At 46.0% G+C, this 20022-nt stretch overlaps 1 protein-coding gene across 3 annotated transcripts in view; it reads right to left on the bottom strand.

The window, feature by feature from the left end:
- Window positions 1-2165: 2165 nt before the first annotated feature.
- Window positions 2166-20022, bottom strand: part of ERBB4 (erb-b2 receptor tyrosine kinase 4) — a 574516-nt gene continuing 556659 nt past the window's right edge. For 2 of the 3 annotated variants that reach the window (XM_069021790.1, XM_069021792.1), the window contains 3 exons: window positions 13936-13983; window positions 12797-13088; window positions 2166-10873 (listed from right to left, as the gene is read on the bottom strand). In XM_069021790.1, coding sequence (XP_068877891.1) covers window positions 10437-10873; window positions 12797-13088; window positions 13936-13983 — 777 coding nt within the window. In that variant the 3' untranslated portion in view covers window positions 2166-10436. The remainder of the gene's footprint in view (window positions 10874-12796; window positions 13089-13935; window positions 13984-20022) is intronic. The other variant, XM_069021791.1, reaches the window with a different exon arrangement.

The raw sequence follows: 20022 nt of genomic DNA, 5'->3' as shown, positions 1-20022 counted from the left end.
GGGCACAGGCTTGTTGCAGTAGGATAAAATGTGCCAGCTGGCCAGCATTGCCTCTGCAAACCTCAGTAAGCTGAACACTGGGCAGTCATGAGCCAGACTGTGAAGGGTGAGGATACCCTGGGCAAGCTGGGGTGAATGGGGATGACACCCCTACTACTACTACAAAAACAAAACAGATTCCTCAAAAAACCCCCGTAGGTATTTTTTTCTTTTAGTACAAGATCAACTTTTTCAGCGATGAGGCGTCAGGTTTGAATAATTCCATATGTGTGTGCCCATGTGGTTCATGAGTGACAGAGGGCTTCCAAGAACTTTATCACCAGGAATATGGCATGAAACTGCTTGCAAAAGCTAAACTGTGCTATTTAGTGGCACCTTAAACACCTGAACCCCATGGTCTTTGCCAAGCTTCTCTGAATGAGTAGCAGAGGGCTTTAAATTAATATATTTCACTAGAAAAATAGGTGGTTGATTTACTCTTTTCTTTCCTTCCTTTTTTGGCCAGTTAAGTAAACCCGGCCAGTTAAGTAAACCCACTTGGGGAAAAGGGGTGTGTGTTTGCATGTGTATATGCATGTGTCTTAAAACTTGTATTGCTCACTTCTGAAGAGTTGCTGAAGTTCTGTTGTGGCCTATTATGTTGTAAAGATCACAGTGATGCCAAATCCCTGCATCTCACTGTTTCCAATGCGTGGGGCTCCATCAGCTGCAGCCTTGCAGCGTGTGTGTGTCCCTGGGTGTGCTCCAGCTGTGGAAGGGCCTTGTGGTGTGGGGCTGGACATGGAAAGGTGGGCTTGCAGCAGGGCTCTTTCACTTCCCCTTCCCTTCCTATGGAAAATGGAGTTTATATTCCTGACAGCTCCAAAGTGTGAATGCTTAATAACATCACCCATACCTGCTTTGAGAAAGTGGTGTTGTTACACACAGCTTGTGCTTCTACTCCTTGAAGGCAGTGGGGAATGTTCCAGCATTCCAGCATTCCAACACTGAGAACTGTGTGTGTCTGCAATGACCTTTCCAGGCTGCTGGGGATAAAATGTTGAAGCCATTCATGAAACAAAGAGTTGCAATCCAGGGAGACTGGAGTGTTTTAAAATGCACTTCAAAGAGCCAAATGACCTTTATGAGTTTCTAGCTAAATTTAAAATGCTTTCCAGAGGCCTGGCAATGCAGGGCAATGCTCACCAGCTAGCAAGGCAGACTGGGGGCAGTGGGACCAGTTTGAGTTAGGGCATGTGCCAGACCCCGTGGGAATTAACCTGTGGCACTGGCAGGGAATGCCTCAGTTAGATCTCACAGGACTATGTGCAAATCATGGGTTTTAAATGAGACACAGAGTGGGCATTGGACTGAGGGCACCTGGCAGCACCTGGGGGGGGCTTATTCAGCCCGTCTGAGAGCATGGGAAGCATCTCTGTGTTTTCCAACTGGGTTTAAAGGTCCAGCTGCCAAAGGCAGAGCCAGCCATGGCCAAGCTATAGAGCTGGGGTGAGATGAAGGCACGGAGGTGTGGGGTGCATGCCCAGAGGGTGCCTGTTGGCATAGTGGGGTGTGTGGTTCTTGGGGCTAGATCTGATGTATGCACTGAATTAATATGTCTAAATATACATATGCATCATTGCCCCACACCACCCGCCACTGCCTCCAGCAATGAAGCTGGGGGGATAAATCAGCCCAGCTGAGCCAGGGCAGCTGTGGGTGAATGAGCTGCAACTGGACAGCCAGTGAGTGAGCTGGGGCACAGGGCATAGGCACTGACACCTTTGTGGGCCATGGTTTGTTTTAAAAAGAATGAAAACCTCAGAGCTGCATAACCCTGGGATTGTGGGGGCAGGGCACACATGGAGGGGCATGGGATATTCAGGGAAGAGGGGTGCTGCTGGAGGAGCTGCTCCACAGGAACTTGGCTGCTGGAACTGGGGTCAGGCTGTGATCCCTGTGTGTAGGGTGTGGGTGGGATGTGAGGGGTTCTGTCTGTGTGTGGAGGGGGGGAGTGTGGAATGTTTTGGGCTCTGTGTGTGTGTAGGGTGTGTGTGAGGTTCTGTGTGTGTGTGTGTGTAGGGTGTGTGTGGCTGCCCCAGCTCAGGGCCATGCCAGGGACATAGGGACTCGGGCACTGGCAGCACTCAAGCCACCTTCCAAGAGATTTCACATGTGCACAGAGACTTTGTTTCATATTTTATTGAATTTCATTTATATTAAATTAAAAATATATTTCTGACAGATTCATGTAACAAAAAGGCAGAACAGTTTTCAAATTGTTCAGCTGGGATGAGCGTGGGTTGATGCAAGGTGGGTCGCAGTCTACATTTGCCTTAACAAACAGATAAAGCTCTACCCCAAGGACCATGAGGAGAAACTCCGGGCTGCACACGGGAGTGGGGAATAGAACCACACAAAGAGAAGATCCACAGGTTTCTTCCCAGCTTCCAAACAAGACAAAAGGGAAGGGAAAGGAAAAAAAGAATAAACCCAAGAAACCATGAAAAGAAGGGAAATTATGCTAAAGTATGTACCTAATATTAACCCAGGTAAGTAAGTATTTTAATAGTGTTTAATTCTCGACAGCTAAAATATGAGAAACGAAAGGTTAAAGTAACATTACGCCACACACGATTGGCATACCCTACTGTGTAAGCAAGTGCAGAAAGTCTGAACACACCACAATAGTGCTAAAACACGGAATCACACAGAATGCTGAAAATGGTACTTCTAACCAAAACCAGAGGGTGGGAAGGGAGAGAAAGGAAAGGGGACGAGCGGCTTAAATCACAAGCAAATTACCTATATACAAATCAACCCTAAGGACAATTATGTTCCAAACAATGATGTCCACAAGGAAAATAAAAGCAACATTATCCTTATTTACAAATGCAACTAGCTGTGTCTTTAACAAGCTATAAAAATACTATTCACATTTTCAAAGTAACATACAGTAGGTTTTGAATTTTTTTTTTATTTTTGTTTCAGAAAGGCAGCTAACTCTGAATGCATCACTTCGCAAGAGATGAGTGTCTTCCCCAACATGCTGACACCTCTCTTCTTCTGAAGGTACTTCATAAGGCAGAAGTATTGTTGTTTTATGTTGTGGCTCTTTCAGAACACGGAGAATTGACAAAAACCCAGACCACCCCATCTCTGCTGCTGGTTCCTCTGGGCCAGGCCATGCTGGCACCGTGATCAGGAGTCACCAGGAGCTCAGTGCTATCCCAGTGTCACTTCCCAGGTGGGAGCCTTTGATTCCAAGGGGACAGTAATGTCATCCCCGAGGGCCTGAATTTGAGCCTCATCTGAAAAGTCAGTCGTTCAAGACCACCAGGTCAGGAAATACAATTTGGCTATCTCTGTTCTTAGAAAGAGACTTCTTTTCCCCTCAGTTTCCCTTCCCTATACTAGGGCTGCTACCTATTTAGCAATTCCAGCTTACAGTGTTGGGGAAGTAGCAAAAACTGGGCAAAAGAAGGGATTAAAACCATTGTGAATAATGTATCAAATGGGTACCAATTTCCATCATTAAAATGCTATAAAAAATTACCAGTTTTCTCATTCACCTGCATTTTCCTCTTGCATTACCCCACCATAAGTACCCCCACAAGCAGCCAGCACCTAGCTCCTGTCCCATGTCCAGAGGAACAGTGGTTTCATGCATTCAAAGTTAGCTACCCCTACACAGCTGCTCAGTTAATAATCGACCCATTTAACAGCAGGACCAGTTTATGCTACATATGTCAGAGTACCTTACCTCGAAAGAACGGCATACATATCTACACTTAGAAAATACCAGTCACAGTTCCCTACTGTGGTTATCCCAAAAGGGTTTAGTCTTCAGAGTGCTATGGACAATGCAGTGTTTCCCCCCTAGGAGAGCTAAAAGGTTGGGCTGGGGACCAAACTGCTGGCAAGCGGTGCTCAGTGACAGCCGATGGCTCTGTGTACCTGTGGCCCTGGTCACACCTGAGCCAGCAGCCCAAGGGTGCTGGGCAGGATGCACCTTCACTCCAGAGGGTTCATCCAGAACACCACTGGAGCATGATTTCATGGCTTTTTTATTGGTGAGGGGAGAAGAACTGGCACATAACTACTCACACTGTCTAATGCCTTAAAAAACTTCCCTTAAAACCTCTCTCTGCCAAGGTCCACAAAACTCACTTCTAAAATTAAATAATAAAAAAGGAAAAAAAAACCAGCTTTGACTTCTCTTGTTTCCTATTGGGATGTCCTTGGACTTCCCCCTCACACCTTTTCCTGTACTGCTGCTGCAGACCCCTGGGCGGAAGGTGTCTCTCTGGCTCTGGTTAGGAGATGAGACTGGCTACAGTTCAAGCCCCACTGAGTGCCATCACCATCAGTCACCTGAACACTCACAAAGTTCCCTAAAATTGCTCTGCATTGTCCAAACTTACAGGCAGATCCCAGCCATCACTGCAGCACCACCACCAACAGCCTCACCTGCCCCTGATTTCCTCAAGAGCAAGGAGCCTACCATTGGAACAAACCACTATTCCACACAGTGGTAAAATAAAATTGTGCTAAAATAATATTAAAACTAACATGGAGACATGATTTTTGGACATTTTAGAATGGTGCTTCTAACCACATAACTTTATTTCTGTTATTTGTTCCCAATCTGAAAGCCCCATTTGTAACACTGACCTTTTCCACCTGTATAACAAATGCTTAGCAACCGGCAGAAAATAAAAAAGAGGGAATCCTACACACACAGTGGTGCTGCACTGAGGCTGCACTGACAACTGCAGCTCCCTGCCTGATGGGGCACAAGCACTACAGCCAGCCACCCTACCCCACCCAGCCCTGGCTTTCTGAAGCCAAATCCAAGATTTTTATCTAACCATGGATGAGCTGTTTTGTCAGGAGCAGAGGTCAAAGATCCACCTGAATGAGACTACAGCAAGTGACAGAGCTGGAAATGAGCAGGTGCAGAGACTTCATGTGCCACCACGTTTTGAAAAAGCCTTGCCAAAGGGAAATTGAGGTGACATCGTCCCCTCTGAGGTGCCCTCTAAGAGCCAAAGGGGTGACTGAAAACTGCAGGCCCAGCTCTCATTATTCTAAAGCCTCTGTTTCACCATTCATCCTCAAGTCAAACAGCCTTCCAAGCATGTAAACACCTGTCTGAGCTCCATAGTTCCAAAATGTGCTTGGGAAACCTAAGGTGGAAGACCTGAGACACCAGCTGTGCAGGGTGAAGGGAGCAGCCAACCCTGACTCACGGGCACTGCCCAGCTGCCAGCCCTGGGCACATCTGGTGCTCCCATTCCTTCCTCCCTAAAGGGCTGGCACACTGGAATGTGAGTGTCCCTGAGTGTGCTCATGGGTGCTGCAGTGGTTGCTGTCCCTTCTGTAAGGACATGCCTGCCCCGTGTGCCTGGGCTGCCAGGGAAGCACAGCCCACAGGGATGCCTCCAGTTATCCTGGGGAATTACATGACCAACAGCCTCATTCTGTCTTGTGCCAGTCTCTCCTCATCTCCCAGATGGAATAAAAGAGCTCAAACAATCCCATCATTCCGTTAGCTGCCACCATGATGCACAACACCTACACAGACACACCATTAGACAAAAAAAGATTTTTTCTTTGATATCTGATTTTCCATCCCCAAAACCAAGCTGTATTTCTAGGCTGACTCACCTCACAGCTCATACTTCTCCCCTGTGCTGCTCAGCTCTACCTAAAGCTATGGCAAAACTGGATCCACAGAGTCAGGGCTGAACTGCTCTTCCAGAACTGCCACTTTCCTTCCTTCTGGGCTGGGATTGATGGTGGCTGAGGGTGAGGGAAATGCTCTCCCTCTCAAATCTTTATTGGAAACAGGTGTCAGATCATTGCATATGAGTCTTGCAGTCAAGAAGCACATTTCCTACCAAGTAAGGAGTACATCCAGGGGTAGGTAACACAACATTTCTCTGTACACAGAAAAGGATTTCAGGGTACCTGGAACAGACCCACATGGTGGCTCCTTTTGCAGATTTATTTCCATCTCTTGCTACCTGAGAGAGACAACCTGTTTGAAATATAGTTGTAAATATTCTGCTACATCTGAGCCAATGGCCATGTAAGAATCCCTCCTGGCTGTTTTGCAGAAAAAGAAAAATCTGAAAAGATCTGAAGAAGTAAACTCAAAAGTAGTTGGTTTCAGCCAATTGTGTTACAGTGAGTCAATCGGCCCCAGCATCCATGTCTGCTTGCAATAACCCTCAGGTAGATAATAACAGCTAAGACAAGTATCACTGAAAGAGACCAGGAAAAAATAAGCTATTGTTCTCTTTCCTTTAGCACGTTCCTTTGTGCCTTGGACAAAGGCTGATCCACACTCGGGTAAAAACATGCTCTTGGAAAGGTGGTCACTGCTCTCCTGTCACACAGGCCACAAAAGGAGGAAGGAGAGCATTTATAAACAGGAGACTGCATTCTAAAACCCACAAAACCCAAGTGTGCCATGTACAGATACTTCTGTAGCATTAGAGAGTGAATTACACCCAAAGCACTTCTGTTGATGCGCTCACCTGCTACTTTGTGCTGACAAAATCCAGTTTGCGTGTGGAAATACATGCTTTTCCCCCAAATCTGTCATTATGCATTAAAGAGCCTGGCTCTCATGTTTCATCCCATATGAATCCCAGTTGAATGCTTGCCATGATTTTGCCATGTGCACTTGCCCAGGTTCTTTCACCAAGCCAGCAGCAATACCCAGTAAGGCAAAGATGCAAGTTAGGGACAGCCAGGTGTTTCTGCTGATCAGATTAAAGCAGCCAAACAGTTCTTCTCTCAGTTCCCCTTTCTTTTTTTCTTTAGCCAAGGTTAAACTATCTGTTGCAAAGGGGCAAAACCTGCCAGCATAGCTCAGAACTTCTCTTCCAGAGGAAAGGAGCAGGGTTCAGATAACTGCTTCTCTCACCAGGGAAAAGAGGTTGGTTCACCAGCAGCCTTGGCACCACACAGGCCAATCTGACAAAGCCCCACTGACCCTTGCCAAGTTGGGCAAGGGTCAGTGACTAGCATGGCACAAAACACAAGAGCCAGTTTTGGCAACTGCAACTCAAACCAGAAGCTCAGAAACTAATAAAAAAAAAAAATTGTGAAGCTGCAGTGTGTGGAGTTCTCCCTCATCCCAAATCACTGTGTTCATTAAGCCTCTGCCTGTCCTCTGCTATCCCAGACCCCACTAGCACGGCTCAGCACGGCTCAGCCTCGCTGCCAGGCAGAGCCCAAGCTCCTGTTCCAGCTTTTCTGCTGCCCCACTTGCAGGAACCTCTGCATTTCCATGTTACTTAATGTATTATAGCACACACAGAGTCAACAAATTAAATTAATAAATAATTCAAGCCTTGTAAGAAATAAAACGTTAAACTGTTAAACCCCATCAGTATTTACATTTGGATTACTCCACGGGCTTGTTTCCAACATGAGCACAACTTCATTACCAGAGGAACAAACAGGCCTCAGCTTGTGTGAGCAGCTCCATCCCAGTGCCTGGCTCTGGAGGTGTGCCTGCCTCTGCCCCAGCAGCCTTGGAGTTCATCTCTGAATTCAAACATGTGAGCTGTGCCAGGATTTTATTTTATGTTTTTTCTCCATTAGGAGTTACTCTGTTACAAGACTTGTTCAGGGACAAATCAACCCTTCTCTACCTACCTATGGTACTGCGGGCAGCTGCTGTGCTGAAACGGGACACCCACATTCCTGTGCCCGTCTCTGTCCCCAGGCAGCTTGGCAGCGTTGTCCCAGCCTGGCAGACCTTGGCCTGTGCATCAGATGATACCCTGTGAGCACTCCTGTGGGGAAACCTTCCCTGGAGCAGCCAGCCAGGGCCTCGTTCCACCCTGTGAGCACTCCTGTGGGGAAACCTTCCCTGGAGCAGCCAGCCAGGGCCTCGTTCCACCCTCTGAGCCCCAGCCCCTGCCCAGTGCCTGCCCCTGTCCCACTAAGATGGTGAGGAGCTACCAGAGGCACCAGAAGAGGCCCCTCAGTGCAGGATTGTATCTATCTATCCCATGACAGTGGTCTCCTGGCCATTTGGTCCTGTCACTACAAACCACCTTGGTACGACTTGACCGAAGATCTCCTTTTAACAGCTCAAAGATCTGTACCTGTTCTTGCTGCTTTCAGAACCTTCAGATATGTACTCAGAGTACACCTGGTTGCAGCTGGCCTGGACACACCTGATGCACAAACAGCTCACTGGCTGAAACAGCCTTGTGATCACAGAGTTTGTTTTCCATCTACAAGGGTAACAACCAACTCAGGTTTGAAATCTCTTCACACTTTTGTCAAGCTGACCCTCAGCCACCAAGCTTTGGGTAACTATTGCTTGTTTCTTACTCCTTCCTCTGCTTCCCTAAGATTAAAGGTGGCAAGCTGTTGCAATGGCAGGAATTTAGAGGAGGATGATGCCATTTCCAGACCACTGGTTGTTGCTGGTTTTGTTGCCAGGTTAGGTCACCCCAAAGATCTCAACCCTAACAGAACTGAAGCACATAAACTGAAATACTGCTGCACCACCCAAGATTGCCATCCACCAGGTTTTGCTTCTTCACTTTAAAAGCCTTGATGGATAGAGACAGGCAGATCTCCAAAGGTACCTAATAGTTCCTTAAGATGTTTGGTGGGAAGTAGGCTCACAAATGCTCTTACACACACGGGCTTGGTGTGCCAGGAGCAAGCCTCGGTGTCTCTGGCCCTTACGCCTCCTTTCCCAGCTCCACCTGCCTCCAGTCACTAAAAATGTCCAGAACTCTGGTTTGAAAGAGATTTCCAAAGAGGAGCATGTCAGGGGGTGTCTACCTAAAAAATGAGGTTGATAAAAGCAGAACTAAGTGCAAGGAGACTGACTCATACTTATTTACATTTTTGACAGAAAGCTCTGCAAATCATGCACATTTTAACTTCTCAAACCTCATATGCACTGTCTTCTGTGCCAGAGTAATCCTCCTTTTAGAAAAATGGTATTCTGTACTGTGCCACAAGCCAGAGCAGGACATTTGCCTCCTCTGATCCTTTCCAGGGCTTGCTCTGCTGCCCTTCATACAGCAGCAGGAAGAGCTGGCTGCTCTGTCACTGTATTCTCTAAAGCAGTCACTGCATCGGCCTCTCAGAACTGGCAGACGTTGTTCCAAAGACTTGATTTGCTTCATTTTGGCATTTCCACAGTCATCCTTTACATATAATTATTATTTCTTTTTTTAATTTAAAATTATTATTTTGTATTTTGCTGGTCACTTCCATATTGCTTCATTCAAAATCCAGAAAACAGTTCAAATAAAATCAGAGGTTAAGTGCAAACTAACTTTCCAGTGAACCGCTATGTGCGTTTTCTCCAGTCCAGTGTCTGTCTTCCAGTTTAAAGGACCCTTCCCACCCCACCCCACAGAACATCAGTGACCCCTATCAAACTCTTCAGTTCTCTGTCTTGTCCTCAGTGTTGCCTGACAGCATCCCCAGCTCCCTTCATGACCATGAAGAAGAAAAAGAGGGAAGAATTAGTGATGATCGTTTGAAGTGTTTATAGTCAGCAGGTATAAAACAGGAAAGCAAAGCTTTTGGCATACAAATCTTCATTTCTTGGCCTGTTTTTTAGCTTCAAAAGGAACATATTGGAGGTGTGGTTTTGTTACTCTCTTCTGAAAGGTATTTTGTGTTTAAAGTGTTTGTTGTGTTGGCACACATACAAAAATGGTCGTGTCAGGGTACCAGTTCTGAGCAGGAGTCTCTGTGGCTGGGAATTGACACAAAATCACGGTGTGGCTCAGAAGAAGGGTTCAGCTGTATGTGGGAATCACATCATCATTTCTTGGAAAGCCACAATGAAGATCTGAATGTTTTTGAAAAGCTACACTAGCCATTTTCAGTTGCTGGGATAGAAAGTGTTAGAGAAAGAAATTGGATTCTCAATCTCAATTACTACACTATCACACAGGATATAAAAATTGTCCATTTTTCACCCTGATGGAAATTGCATGGAGATTTCCAGGAGTGCTGTACAGACTCTCATCAGTTCCTGCTGAAAGAATCAGCCTTTCTGTGGCTTTCCCTACAGTGTCTGGTTGAATCACTGAGAACAAGCTCGACAGCAGCACTGCCACTGGCCTTTCCTGGTACCAGCTGACTTCTCTGGGCATCCAACCCCCTGCATCTGTGGAAAGTGGGAAAGGCCAGGTTGTACACGCCTTCTTTCAGTCTCTTTCCTTACTTCCTTCCTTCCTTCCTGGTTCCAAACCCAATATGCAACCAACTCTGAGACATCCTTTCACTTAGAAATATCAAAAATGAGTGAACTGGCAAGAAGAGGAAGCTCATGGGAGAAAGAGAGGGAGGGAGGGAGGGAGGACGGACAACGGCAAGGAGAAAGGGAGAGCGAGAGAGTAAGAGTGAGGCAGCTACAAGGGGGTTGCCTTTCCACTTCTGTGAGAGCACAGCCACTACACCACGGTATTCCGGTGTCTGTAGGGCGGCGGGGGCAGCACAGTGCCAGGCTTCAGGGAGAACTCAGAGAGGTATTCAGGATTCTCTGCCACTATGGGCCGGATCCGTCCGTTCTGTTTGTAAAAGTATTTTGTGCTGTACTCTTGCAGGTAGTCCGGATGCTGGAGGGTGCTCCGTGGGGGCAGGCTGTGGTTCCAGTAGTCTGGGTTGTCAAAGGCCTTCTTGGCTTTCTCCGGCAAATTGTTCTTCAGGTACTCGGTATTTTCCAAGGTGTTGGCGAAAGTGTTGAGGTACAATGGCTCGTTCACGTACTCGTCCTCTGCTTTGGGCTGCCCGTTGGGAGCGTTGTGGTACTCTGGGTTGTCCACAGCTTGGAGATCTCCATTCTTTCGTCGGGAAACAAATGGGTTCTCTTCCACTGGGTTTAGGTAATCTAAGGAAAGATAAAAAATAAGTCAGCCAAGAGTGGTGGTAATCTGTCCATGTAGCATCATGTGACCAGAAGCAGCACTTGGACTAGAGCACCCTCCACCTCAGCCATTGCTAGAACTCCAGATGGGATCAGGAGCCAACTATGAAGTGTGAACACACACTTGTGAAAAATGAAGTACTTACAAGCTAAACAGACAATATGGGTTAAAAGAGATACCTTGGAAGACTGATTTACCAAACACACTGGCCAACTAAACTACAGCTCTAACTGAGCCATAGCCTGTGTGCTCCCCTGGATTTTGTCTCACTGTATGATCTACAGAGCCAAACACGCTGCCCGACTCCTGCCTCTGCAACCTTGGACCTATTAGCAAACCCTCTGCTCTGCAGTCCTTCCATCCACAAAACTCTATAGGAATCTTAGTTAAGCCTCTCTGTACAAAGCCTATCCCCAAGGGCTAACTTTTAAAACAGCTTCATTTCTAACGGAACAATTTGCCTGATTAAAAACCTTCCGTCCCTGAAGGACAAAGGGCCTTGAAGCATTATGTAAAAAAAGTTATACAAATGAGCCCTGGAACGGGAACAAGAGAGCCTTAGATCAGCTGCAAAATGGGACTTGGAGCAGGTTGCAGTTGCCTCAAATAACTTGCTGTGGATTAACACCCCATTTCCAGCAGCATGGTGCTGCTCAAGGGCTCTGCACACACCTCCACAGAGTCCTGGTGCAAGGAAAAAGGCCCTGCCTGCTGTCATGGGATCATCTGGTTTTATCCAGAATGAGGCCAGAACTATTAAAGGTAAAAATTCAAGACCCAGTGAACACCTTTGAACCTGCAGCTAAGATGTCACTGAATATGAGCTGAATAGTGGGAACATTTTTTTTCAGTGATGACAGCCAAGCAGTGCTTTGATTTGAACCCTGCAGCTGGCAGGGAACACACAGCGTGTGGCCACACCATGACAACCCTGTGTCTGTGCCCAGGCAGTCAGGAAGGAGCTGCTTTCTCCTGAGCTGCTACTGCCACATCCCCAAGGGCTCAGGTGGCTCCTGCAGAACTCTGAGGATCTCCAGGGTGCACCTGTGTGGATACATACATGTGGGCTCACACTGAAAGTAACTCACTGCAAGGGAGACTCCCACAACTGCTACTGCCGTGGGTCATGCCCCAGGGCTCCCTCCATTCCTCTGTCATGTAACACAAAGGACAAGTGGCTTAGCAAACACAGTAGTGACTTGTCATTACATTTCTATTTATTAATTTCTTTACAGCTAATGCAAAGCTGTGGATATAAATTAATAATGACACATCCCCTTATATCTAAATGACTGCTATCATTACTTAAAGAGGAAGAAATGAATGAGGGCAAACTGGGATGAGCATGCTGAGCCGGCACAGATTTAGGCAATCTTCCCCTTGCAGTGATGCTCTCTTTAAAGCACATCTTGTTCTTTCAATCCTAGACTTCTCCTGGGTATAAAATGCCAGCTGTGTGTATTGGTTCTGTGGTAGGTTCAACATGACATTTACCAAGCACAATGCCAAGAATAAGAAGATCAATAAACAAAGCAAAGTTGGGACTACGGCTGGCCGAAGATAGATCCTTTCCTTGGAAATAACTGAAGATTTGTGTTTGGATAAGAAGGGGACTTGGCTTTTTTTCATTCCACTTGTTATTTCTCAAAAAAAAAAAAAGGGGGGAACTACCAGCTTTGACATACTGGCACATTTGAGCATTTCAAAGTAGAAAATTAAGGAGAGAAAACCAAATCCCCATGTAAAGGAATATTAACCTAGTCAGAATGCTTCAATCTTGATGGGTAACTAAATAAAGCCATTTTTGATGAAAAGCTGCTGATGTACAAAGAGAAAAAATGCAGCCAGGCTAGACCAGGAGCCTCTCTGGAAAGCCAGTATTTTACCTGTTTTAGGTTTGTCTCGCATCGGTGTCATGTACCCATCCTCATCCAGCTCTCCCCGCACGACCCGCTCGGGAATGAAGACGGTGGGGTCAGCGCTGTACCTCTGGGTGCTGCTGTCCTCTTTTGCCAGGGTTGCCACCTGTTTCCGCAGCGTGCCATTGCAGCAAGTGTCTTCAAAGATCTCTGCTGTGGCCCCTTGAGCAGCTGAGGCTTCTGGAATGATGCAGCCCGGAGCCCTGTACGGCATCGGCACCTCTGCAGTGTAGCCACCATCCCGGTACACAAACTGGTTCTGTTGGAAGGAAGAACACAGCATGGGAAAGGAGGATCTTGAGGGGAGAAGCTTCAACAGCAAGTCATGGCTGTGCCTCCTGTGCCTGCCCTGCCACGCTGGGCAGGGGAAGCCCTGCCCATCCTGAGCTTCCAGGCTTTGGTGTGGACCCACAAAGCATCCATCTGCCCAGTGGTGCTCAGTGGGGATAGAAATGGGGCAGGAAAACTTGTCTCCTACTAGGCATGTGGAGGCTGGACACACACAGCTGCAAGAGGTTAACGTGGTATTTCCTCTTCTATTACTCTGGCAACCTCCCCTGATTTCTGACCAAACCCCTTAAACCTCATGTTTGGGAAATCTCCTGCTGACTGGGGATAGAGGCCACTATCACCTCTGTTTATTCCTGGGGTGATGCTTTTAGTGTGTCCTGTGGTGAGAATCATGGGGTCACCCACACCATGTGTAATTCCATCAGGAAGTGCATTTCAGGCTGGTGAACTGTGTATTGGCACCTCAACTCAATGGTTCAACTCAACCTACCATTCTGCTTGTCAGCATGGGTATGCAAGGAAATTTCAAAATCATGACCTACAGATAGGAAGGAAAGATGTATAGATTCATTCAAGCCTTTTACCTAAATGCTTTTCCAAGAAAAGTTGTCAGAATTTTGGGTGTGCGTCCTTCGAGTTTGCACACGAATCCAGGCTGAGTCTGGAGATCTTAACTATTTGATTCCTTATATACACACATCATTACCTGTTGGCCTTTGGGTCATTTATGCAGGAAAAAGGAGTTTGAAACAGAAAAAAAGTAGTGAAGAAAGGAGGAAAGCCTAAAGGATGAAGGCTGAATGTGAAATACTTACTCCTGACATAGGGGTGTAGGCAGGAGGAGGGCTGTGTCCAATTTCACTCTAATAGGAAAGAAAAATGGGTGATGGATACATAACAAGAGGTCACACGAATGAAACAAGTCACATGAGCTGTATGAGCTAATTGGGAGAAACAGGCACATCAGTCAGATTTCCTAACTGGACCCAAAATTCTAAGAATCCAGTCAGGGCAAATGCCTCATCCCCAACAACAAGCTGTGCGTCTCACCAGTGTTAAACAGAGCCACTGATGTCACTTGGGCTCCCTGTGAGTGAAGGCCATAACAGAAGAGGGAACATAAGACACTTTATCAGATGTTACCTTTTTAAAGGGAACACACACCAACACACACTGGATACACACTTTGCAGCAAGCCTCCAACTTCACAGGCTTGTGCAAGAGGATTGTTTGGGACAATCAGGAAGGTCCCTTTATAATCAGGGAACACCTTGAAAACCAGAGATGCTGTGATTGCCTCCGAACCCCTCCGGATTTACAGTCCACTTGTAATGACACATGGGCAATGACAGGTTACAACGCAGCATGTGTTAGACAAATGGATAAAAAACATCTCCTGAGCCTGCCAGATGCTACTTTAAAGCCCTGCTGATGGCTCTGAGACACTGCACTGCAGGAAGCTTAGCCTGCCTTGCCCTCTGATTTCGTATTTACTTGAATTCAGGCCAGCTTTCCATCTACTCTAAAAAGATGGAGGAGACTGAAGATAGGAATGGAGTAAACTATGGTCCATGGAGCGTGGTAAAGTTTTAGGCAAACTCATGGTTACATGTAGGATCCAGAGAAGGAATATAAAGTGGTGACTAGAGAGAAACAACTCTTCCAACAGTGAGGAATCCAAAGCTCTGTTGGGAATCATCTACCCTCCTTGTAAAGCTCCCAGCTTCCTTCCCCACACCTGCAAGCTATGACACTGGTGAGAGAGTTTCCTGCTTTTGTCTTCCCAGGTGGCTGCAGCCCCCCAGCCTGCAGGAGTGGAAGGAGCTGTGGCAATGCTGTGCTACCCCTGTGTGGCAGGACACAGTGTATGGCTGCTGTCCAGGGTTACAGGCCCTAAACCAGGGACTGTCACCACTCCTTTTCTATCCCGTGCCACACCGGGATGTATCACACCCCTTTCATTTACATCTCCCTGTTCCACACAGGCACTCCCATGAACTTCCAAGGTTGGTTCATTGATTCTGGATGAAAAAGTGCAGAGCTGTCTTTGAAGTACTTTCAGTTCAGACATCTTTCAGTGATGTCTTGAAGACAACTTAGAAAAGCCAGTCTTTTGCCAATAGGCTTGACTTCAGCACACAGGGCTATAGCCCTCTGCCAGTAAATGTTTAGAAGATTAGCAGCTTAAAAAAGTACTATTCTAGGATGGCCACATTATGCATCTGTGGACCCTGCTCCACCCTCAGCACAAAAGGCTAAACCCACCATCCTATCTTTAGCTCTTCTTGGCTGTCACTCTAATATTTAAATACATACTCTGCAACTATAACAACACAGTAACAGGCCCTCTTAGCACAGCCCTGTCCCAAGATGTCAGGAGACAATGGACTGGCATTAATGCATTTATTGCTATTTTTGCTGACAAGACACTTTCCAGGCAGTTGCCTGCCAACTAAGATCACTATAATTGTGTCTTTTCATGCCTCCCCATTAGCACTGTACTAAACATATCTGTCTTGCAACACCCCTTACCATAGAACCTTACACATGACTCTTCTCCACCACTGGTGTCTGCACATTTTTTTACTTCTTTACTGTTTTTCCCCATGAGTTGATACCCTGTGGCCACTGTTCCATTAAAACAGGAGGCAAAGAAAAAGGCTGTGGTGCCATTTAGTGGGCTTCAAAATTTAATATAATTGTTTAAGTGTCCTTAAATTGACTGGTAATTGCAATGTGAGGTCATAATTTTGTAGGCATCCAAGATTACCCTCCGACAACTCTTACTGGTCAGGACATGAATCACACTGTGAGGAGAAAATATATTTGAACTTTACCAGGTAAAACTTAAATAGCTTGTTTTGTATGTGAAATCCAATTTACTTTGTTGATTTTTTTGGGGGGGGAGGGTTGTTGTTTTTGCATCTTAAATACTATCTTGAAAAAATTCGAGGGTGTTCCTTTACTGAAAAGCTCTAGAATTTTGGGGTTCTGATCCTGAAACTCTCACCTCAATTATCATCTCTGTCTTTTTGAGATAGACAGAGACCTTAGCAGTTGGTTGCTCCAAGACCTCACTACATAAGCCAACTTAAGAAGTCTCAGCTTGTATACTGGAAAAAAAATAATCAATACTGGCTCCCTTTTGATGGTGTAATGTGTGTTATATCCATTAGTTGTGGAGTGCACACATCCACTGACAGGGGAACTCACCGCACTCCAGAAGGAGCCTCACTTTTTTAACAGCCCATGAGCAGCTCTCCTCAGAAATGCCCAAGATTTCATTCTGTACACGATTGAATTTTAGGCAAAAACATGACAATGGGGAGAAAGGATAAAACACAAGAAAATGTCTCCTACAGCCTTTTCCCAAGGCCCTCTGGTGTGAAATACCAGTGACACATCAGCTGTTAAAACAGCTAATGTTTGTGTAAAATAAGCCTTGATCAAGGAGTGGTAAATAACATTTCCTTGAATATTGGCTTGTGTTATTGCTTTCTATTCATTCATTTCATTTTCCAATTCCTTGCTTCTAAAATGTCCCAAATGTAAATATCTCCTCCTTTATATCAGAGACATAATATTTTCTGGCTGCATCTTAAACTGTAATGAAATCAAAGCCTTGTTGGGTCCTGCCACTCATATTTGTGTAGCTTTGTGAATAGGCCTCTGCCTTGTCTCTTCTTACTTCGGTCTAGTGTCGTACCCTGAGCCTGGCACCCAGGGCTGTGCTTCTCCTGCTGCCCATAGCACAGCTCATGCCACTCTAGCTGAGCACTGCTGCCTTCATGGCTGCACCCAGAGCACATTTCATGGAAGAAATGCTGGAGGCACTCAGTGCTGCTGTGGGATTATGAGTGGTACAGAGCTGCCACCACATAGAAAATAAGCAACACTTTCTTTACAGCTTGAGCTGGTACCTCCATGTTTTGCTGCCAGCACAGACTCCCCAGAGCCCCCTTGCTGCTGCAGAGTTGGTTTTCCTTATCACCCACAGAAATGTTGATAGGATTGCACAATCATTGCTGTTTCTTGCTCTTAAACAGCCTCCTAAGCTCATGAGACTGAAAGCTTTTTCCCTACTAAAGACAAGGCTTTGCCAGCATGAATATACACACACATTTGAACCCACTCTGATACTGCTCAAACTGCGTAAAACCCAACTTCCTCTTCCTCTCCTTCTGCTCTCGTACGCAAAAAGCACCAAACATAGAGCAGGAGTAAAACACTCCTGCCTTCTCACTGGGATGCTGATCCCAAGTCCTGCTCAGGGGCATCCTGTGGTTCATGCCCCAGGCAACCCAATGGTTACCTGTTTTGAGCAAGCTCTGGCAACACTTCTTTGTACCAGTTCATCAGTCCTGGGCTATGTGCCCCCAGAAACAAGTCATTCTCGTCCTTCCCCTAGAAACTGTTTACCTAATTTCAAACCAAGGGAGTATCCAGGCTTGAGTCACCAAACCAAAGCATCATAAGATATGAGATCTTACTGCAAGCACCAAAATTTCAGCAGTTCTCCAGGAAGGACAGCTGATTTATGTGAGTGGATCTGAATCATGTTTGTGATGGTCTGGTGGGGCTGCAGGCAGAGCATACAACAGAGTGTAACACCAGCCCCCAAGCAAACTCCAGCTACATTCCAAGGGAGCAGCCTGGTATTTACAACTGATCTGAACTGAAATTCAAATAGGAAAGACCATTCCAGGAGAACAGCCACATCTGCTTGGCTGCAGTCCTGCTTCCACAGAATTTGCAGATTACTCTGCCCGGCTCCAGACAGCAAACATTTCCAAGATGAAGATCAAAGGAAAAAACATGCACGATGAGATTGCTGTGTAATGTTCAACAGAAATGGAATGCTGTTTGTATAATAATTGCTAGAAGGCTTTTCAGACCTCTGGGCGTTTCTGGTCCCAGCCCCTGCTCAGAGAAGAGCCATATAGGCGGAGGGTGGTCTCTTCCACCAGGCAGCAACTGACAGAACAAGAGGACACTGTCTCAAGCTGCGTCAAGGTATAGGTTGGATATTAGGAAAAAGTTTTTCACAGAAAGAATAATAAAGTACTGGAATGGTCTACCCAGGGAGGTGGTAGAGTCACCATCTCTGGATATGTTTAAAAAAGACTGGACATGGCACTTGGTGCCATAGTTTAGTTGAGGTGTTAGGACATGGGTTGGACTTGAAGATCTTGGAGGTCTCTTCCAACCTCGTTATTCTGTGATCCTGTGATATAAAAAGAAAGGATTAGACACCTCCCTGGGCTGTTAATGTTCAAGCATATCCGTCCCTACAGCTCACAGCACCTGACACAAGTCTGGCATTCCTTGGCCATAAGGTTCCACTGGGGATCGAGGAATCTTTATGGGAAATGATGACAGCCCAGCCCCTTTTCCAGCAGTACCTTTTCTCAGAATGTGTCACATGTTTTAACTTAAATGTTGATCACAAGTATAAAAACAATGTAAGCATCAGTCTGTGAGAAGTGCTTGCTTCAGTCTCCAACAACTGCTTCTTCTACAATCGAGACACAAACCATCCAGCTTAGATCAGCAAGGGAAAAAATAAATAGCAGAAACAATGAGTAAGTCTTTTTCTACACCTAAGTTTTTTCTGGTTGCTGTTTGCTAGAGGACAGGTGAGATTTGCAGGCAGCCTGAGCTTTAACTCAGTTCCCATAGGCTGCCTGTGTCAGTTGGATATGCCACCCCATGTCCTGGCAGAATGGCGGGTTTAAGACATCCCTGAACCTGTCCAAAGTCAGTATGGATGTCAGTCCATGGACTATGAACAGTAAATGGCATATATCACAAAAAACCCATGCCTAATAATCTTGGCATAGTGCTATGGGAAACAACACACTCAAACACTGCAGAGAGTATTTCTTGTGCTGTGTCATAGGTAGCAAGCATGCTAACCTTGCTTACCTTCCAGTAACATGCGACATGCTGTTACTGGAAAATACCAGATATAAACCATGTATTTTCAGTCTAACACTTCACCAAGTAGAGAAGTCAAAGATGACAAGACCACCAATGAAAATAATCTCTGAAGAGATGCATAATTTGGGCACAAAACTCAGTATCCAGGTACACTTACAGGGAAAGGTAGGTGAAATGCTTTTCTGTAGCCTCCTCTCTATGAGCCTGATAGCTGGGCTGGAAATAAAAGCCTTCTCCTGCTGTATGGCACCAAAGGCTTGGAAACCCACCTGTTCTCTGGACCTCAGAAACCTTCATCCTTTCTACTTTCAGAGGGGCTGGCAAACGGATTTCAGCTGGCACAATATACACTTTGATCTAAGCATGACACAAGAATGAAGATACAAGGATCCCCTTTGCCTGTTACCTTGTGCTAATGCAACTTAGTGTTAAACAGAGAGCAGAGTAGGAAGAGAGACAGCTGGCATTGCCTATCTTTTCCTTTCAATCTCCTTGACTCCCCCATCCTTCCTGTCACCCATGAATAGCTTTCTGTCATTCTCTTTTTTAATACACTCTCCAAGACACTTTACAGTAAATGGCATCTTTTAACACTGAGCCAATTCCCCACAATTTGAAAGGGACAAGGTACCATTTCCCACCTGTTTTAACAATTCCCTGTGGGACAGAGGGGTCAGCACTGCTCCTGCTCCTGTGCTGTCCAAAACACAGGAGCAGCAGCATCTCTTTTTCTGTACAAACCTCAAGCTTCAAATCCCAAAACAGGGAAAAGATAGAGAATAGGGCCAAACCCACAACACACCCATGATTTGTGATTGTGACATGGAAGACCAAAAAAAAGCACAAAAGAAAGTTGATGAGCAATCCTGGGAGCAGCAGCCCCCTCCTATGTGCACGCTGCACTGCCATCTTCCCCAGCCTGTTTTATACAGTAATCAAAGGATATTCTGAGCCTCTCAAAA

Source organism: Aphelocoma coerulescens, chromosome 7 (genome assembly GCF_041296385.1).
Source record: "Aphelocoma coerulescens isolate FSJ_1873_10779 chromosome 7, UR_Acoe_1.0, whole genome shotgun sequence".
Classification (NCBI taxonomy): Eukaryota; Metazoa; Chordata; class Aves; order Passeriformes; family Corvidae; genus Aphelocoma; species Aphelocoma coerulescens.
Note: the sequence above shows the minus strand (reverse complement) of the source record. Positions and strands in the feature narration are given on the sequence as shown.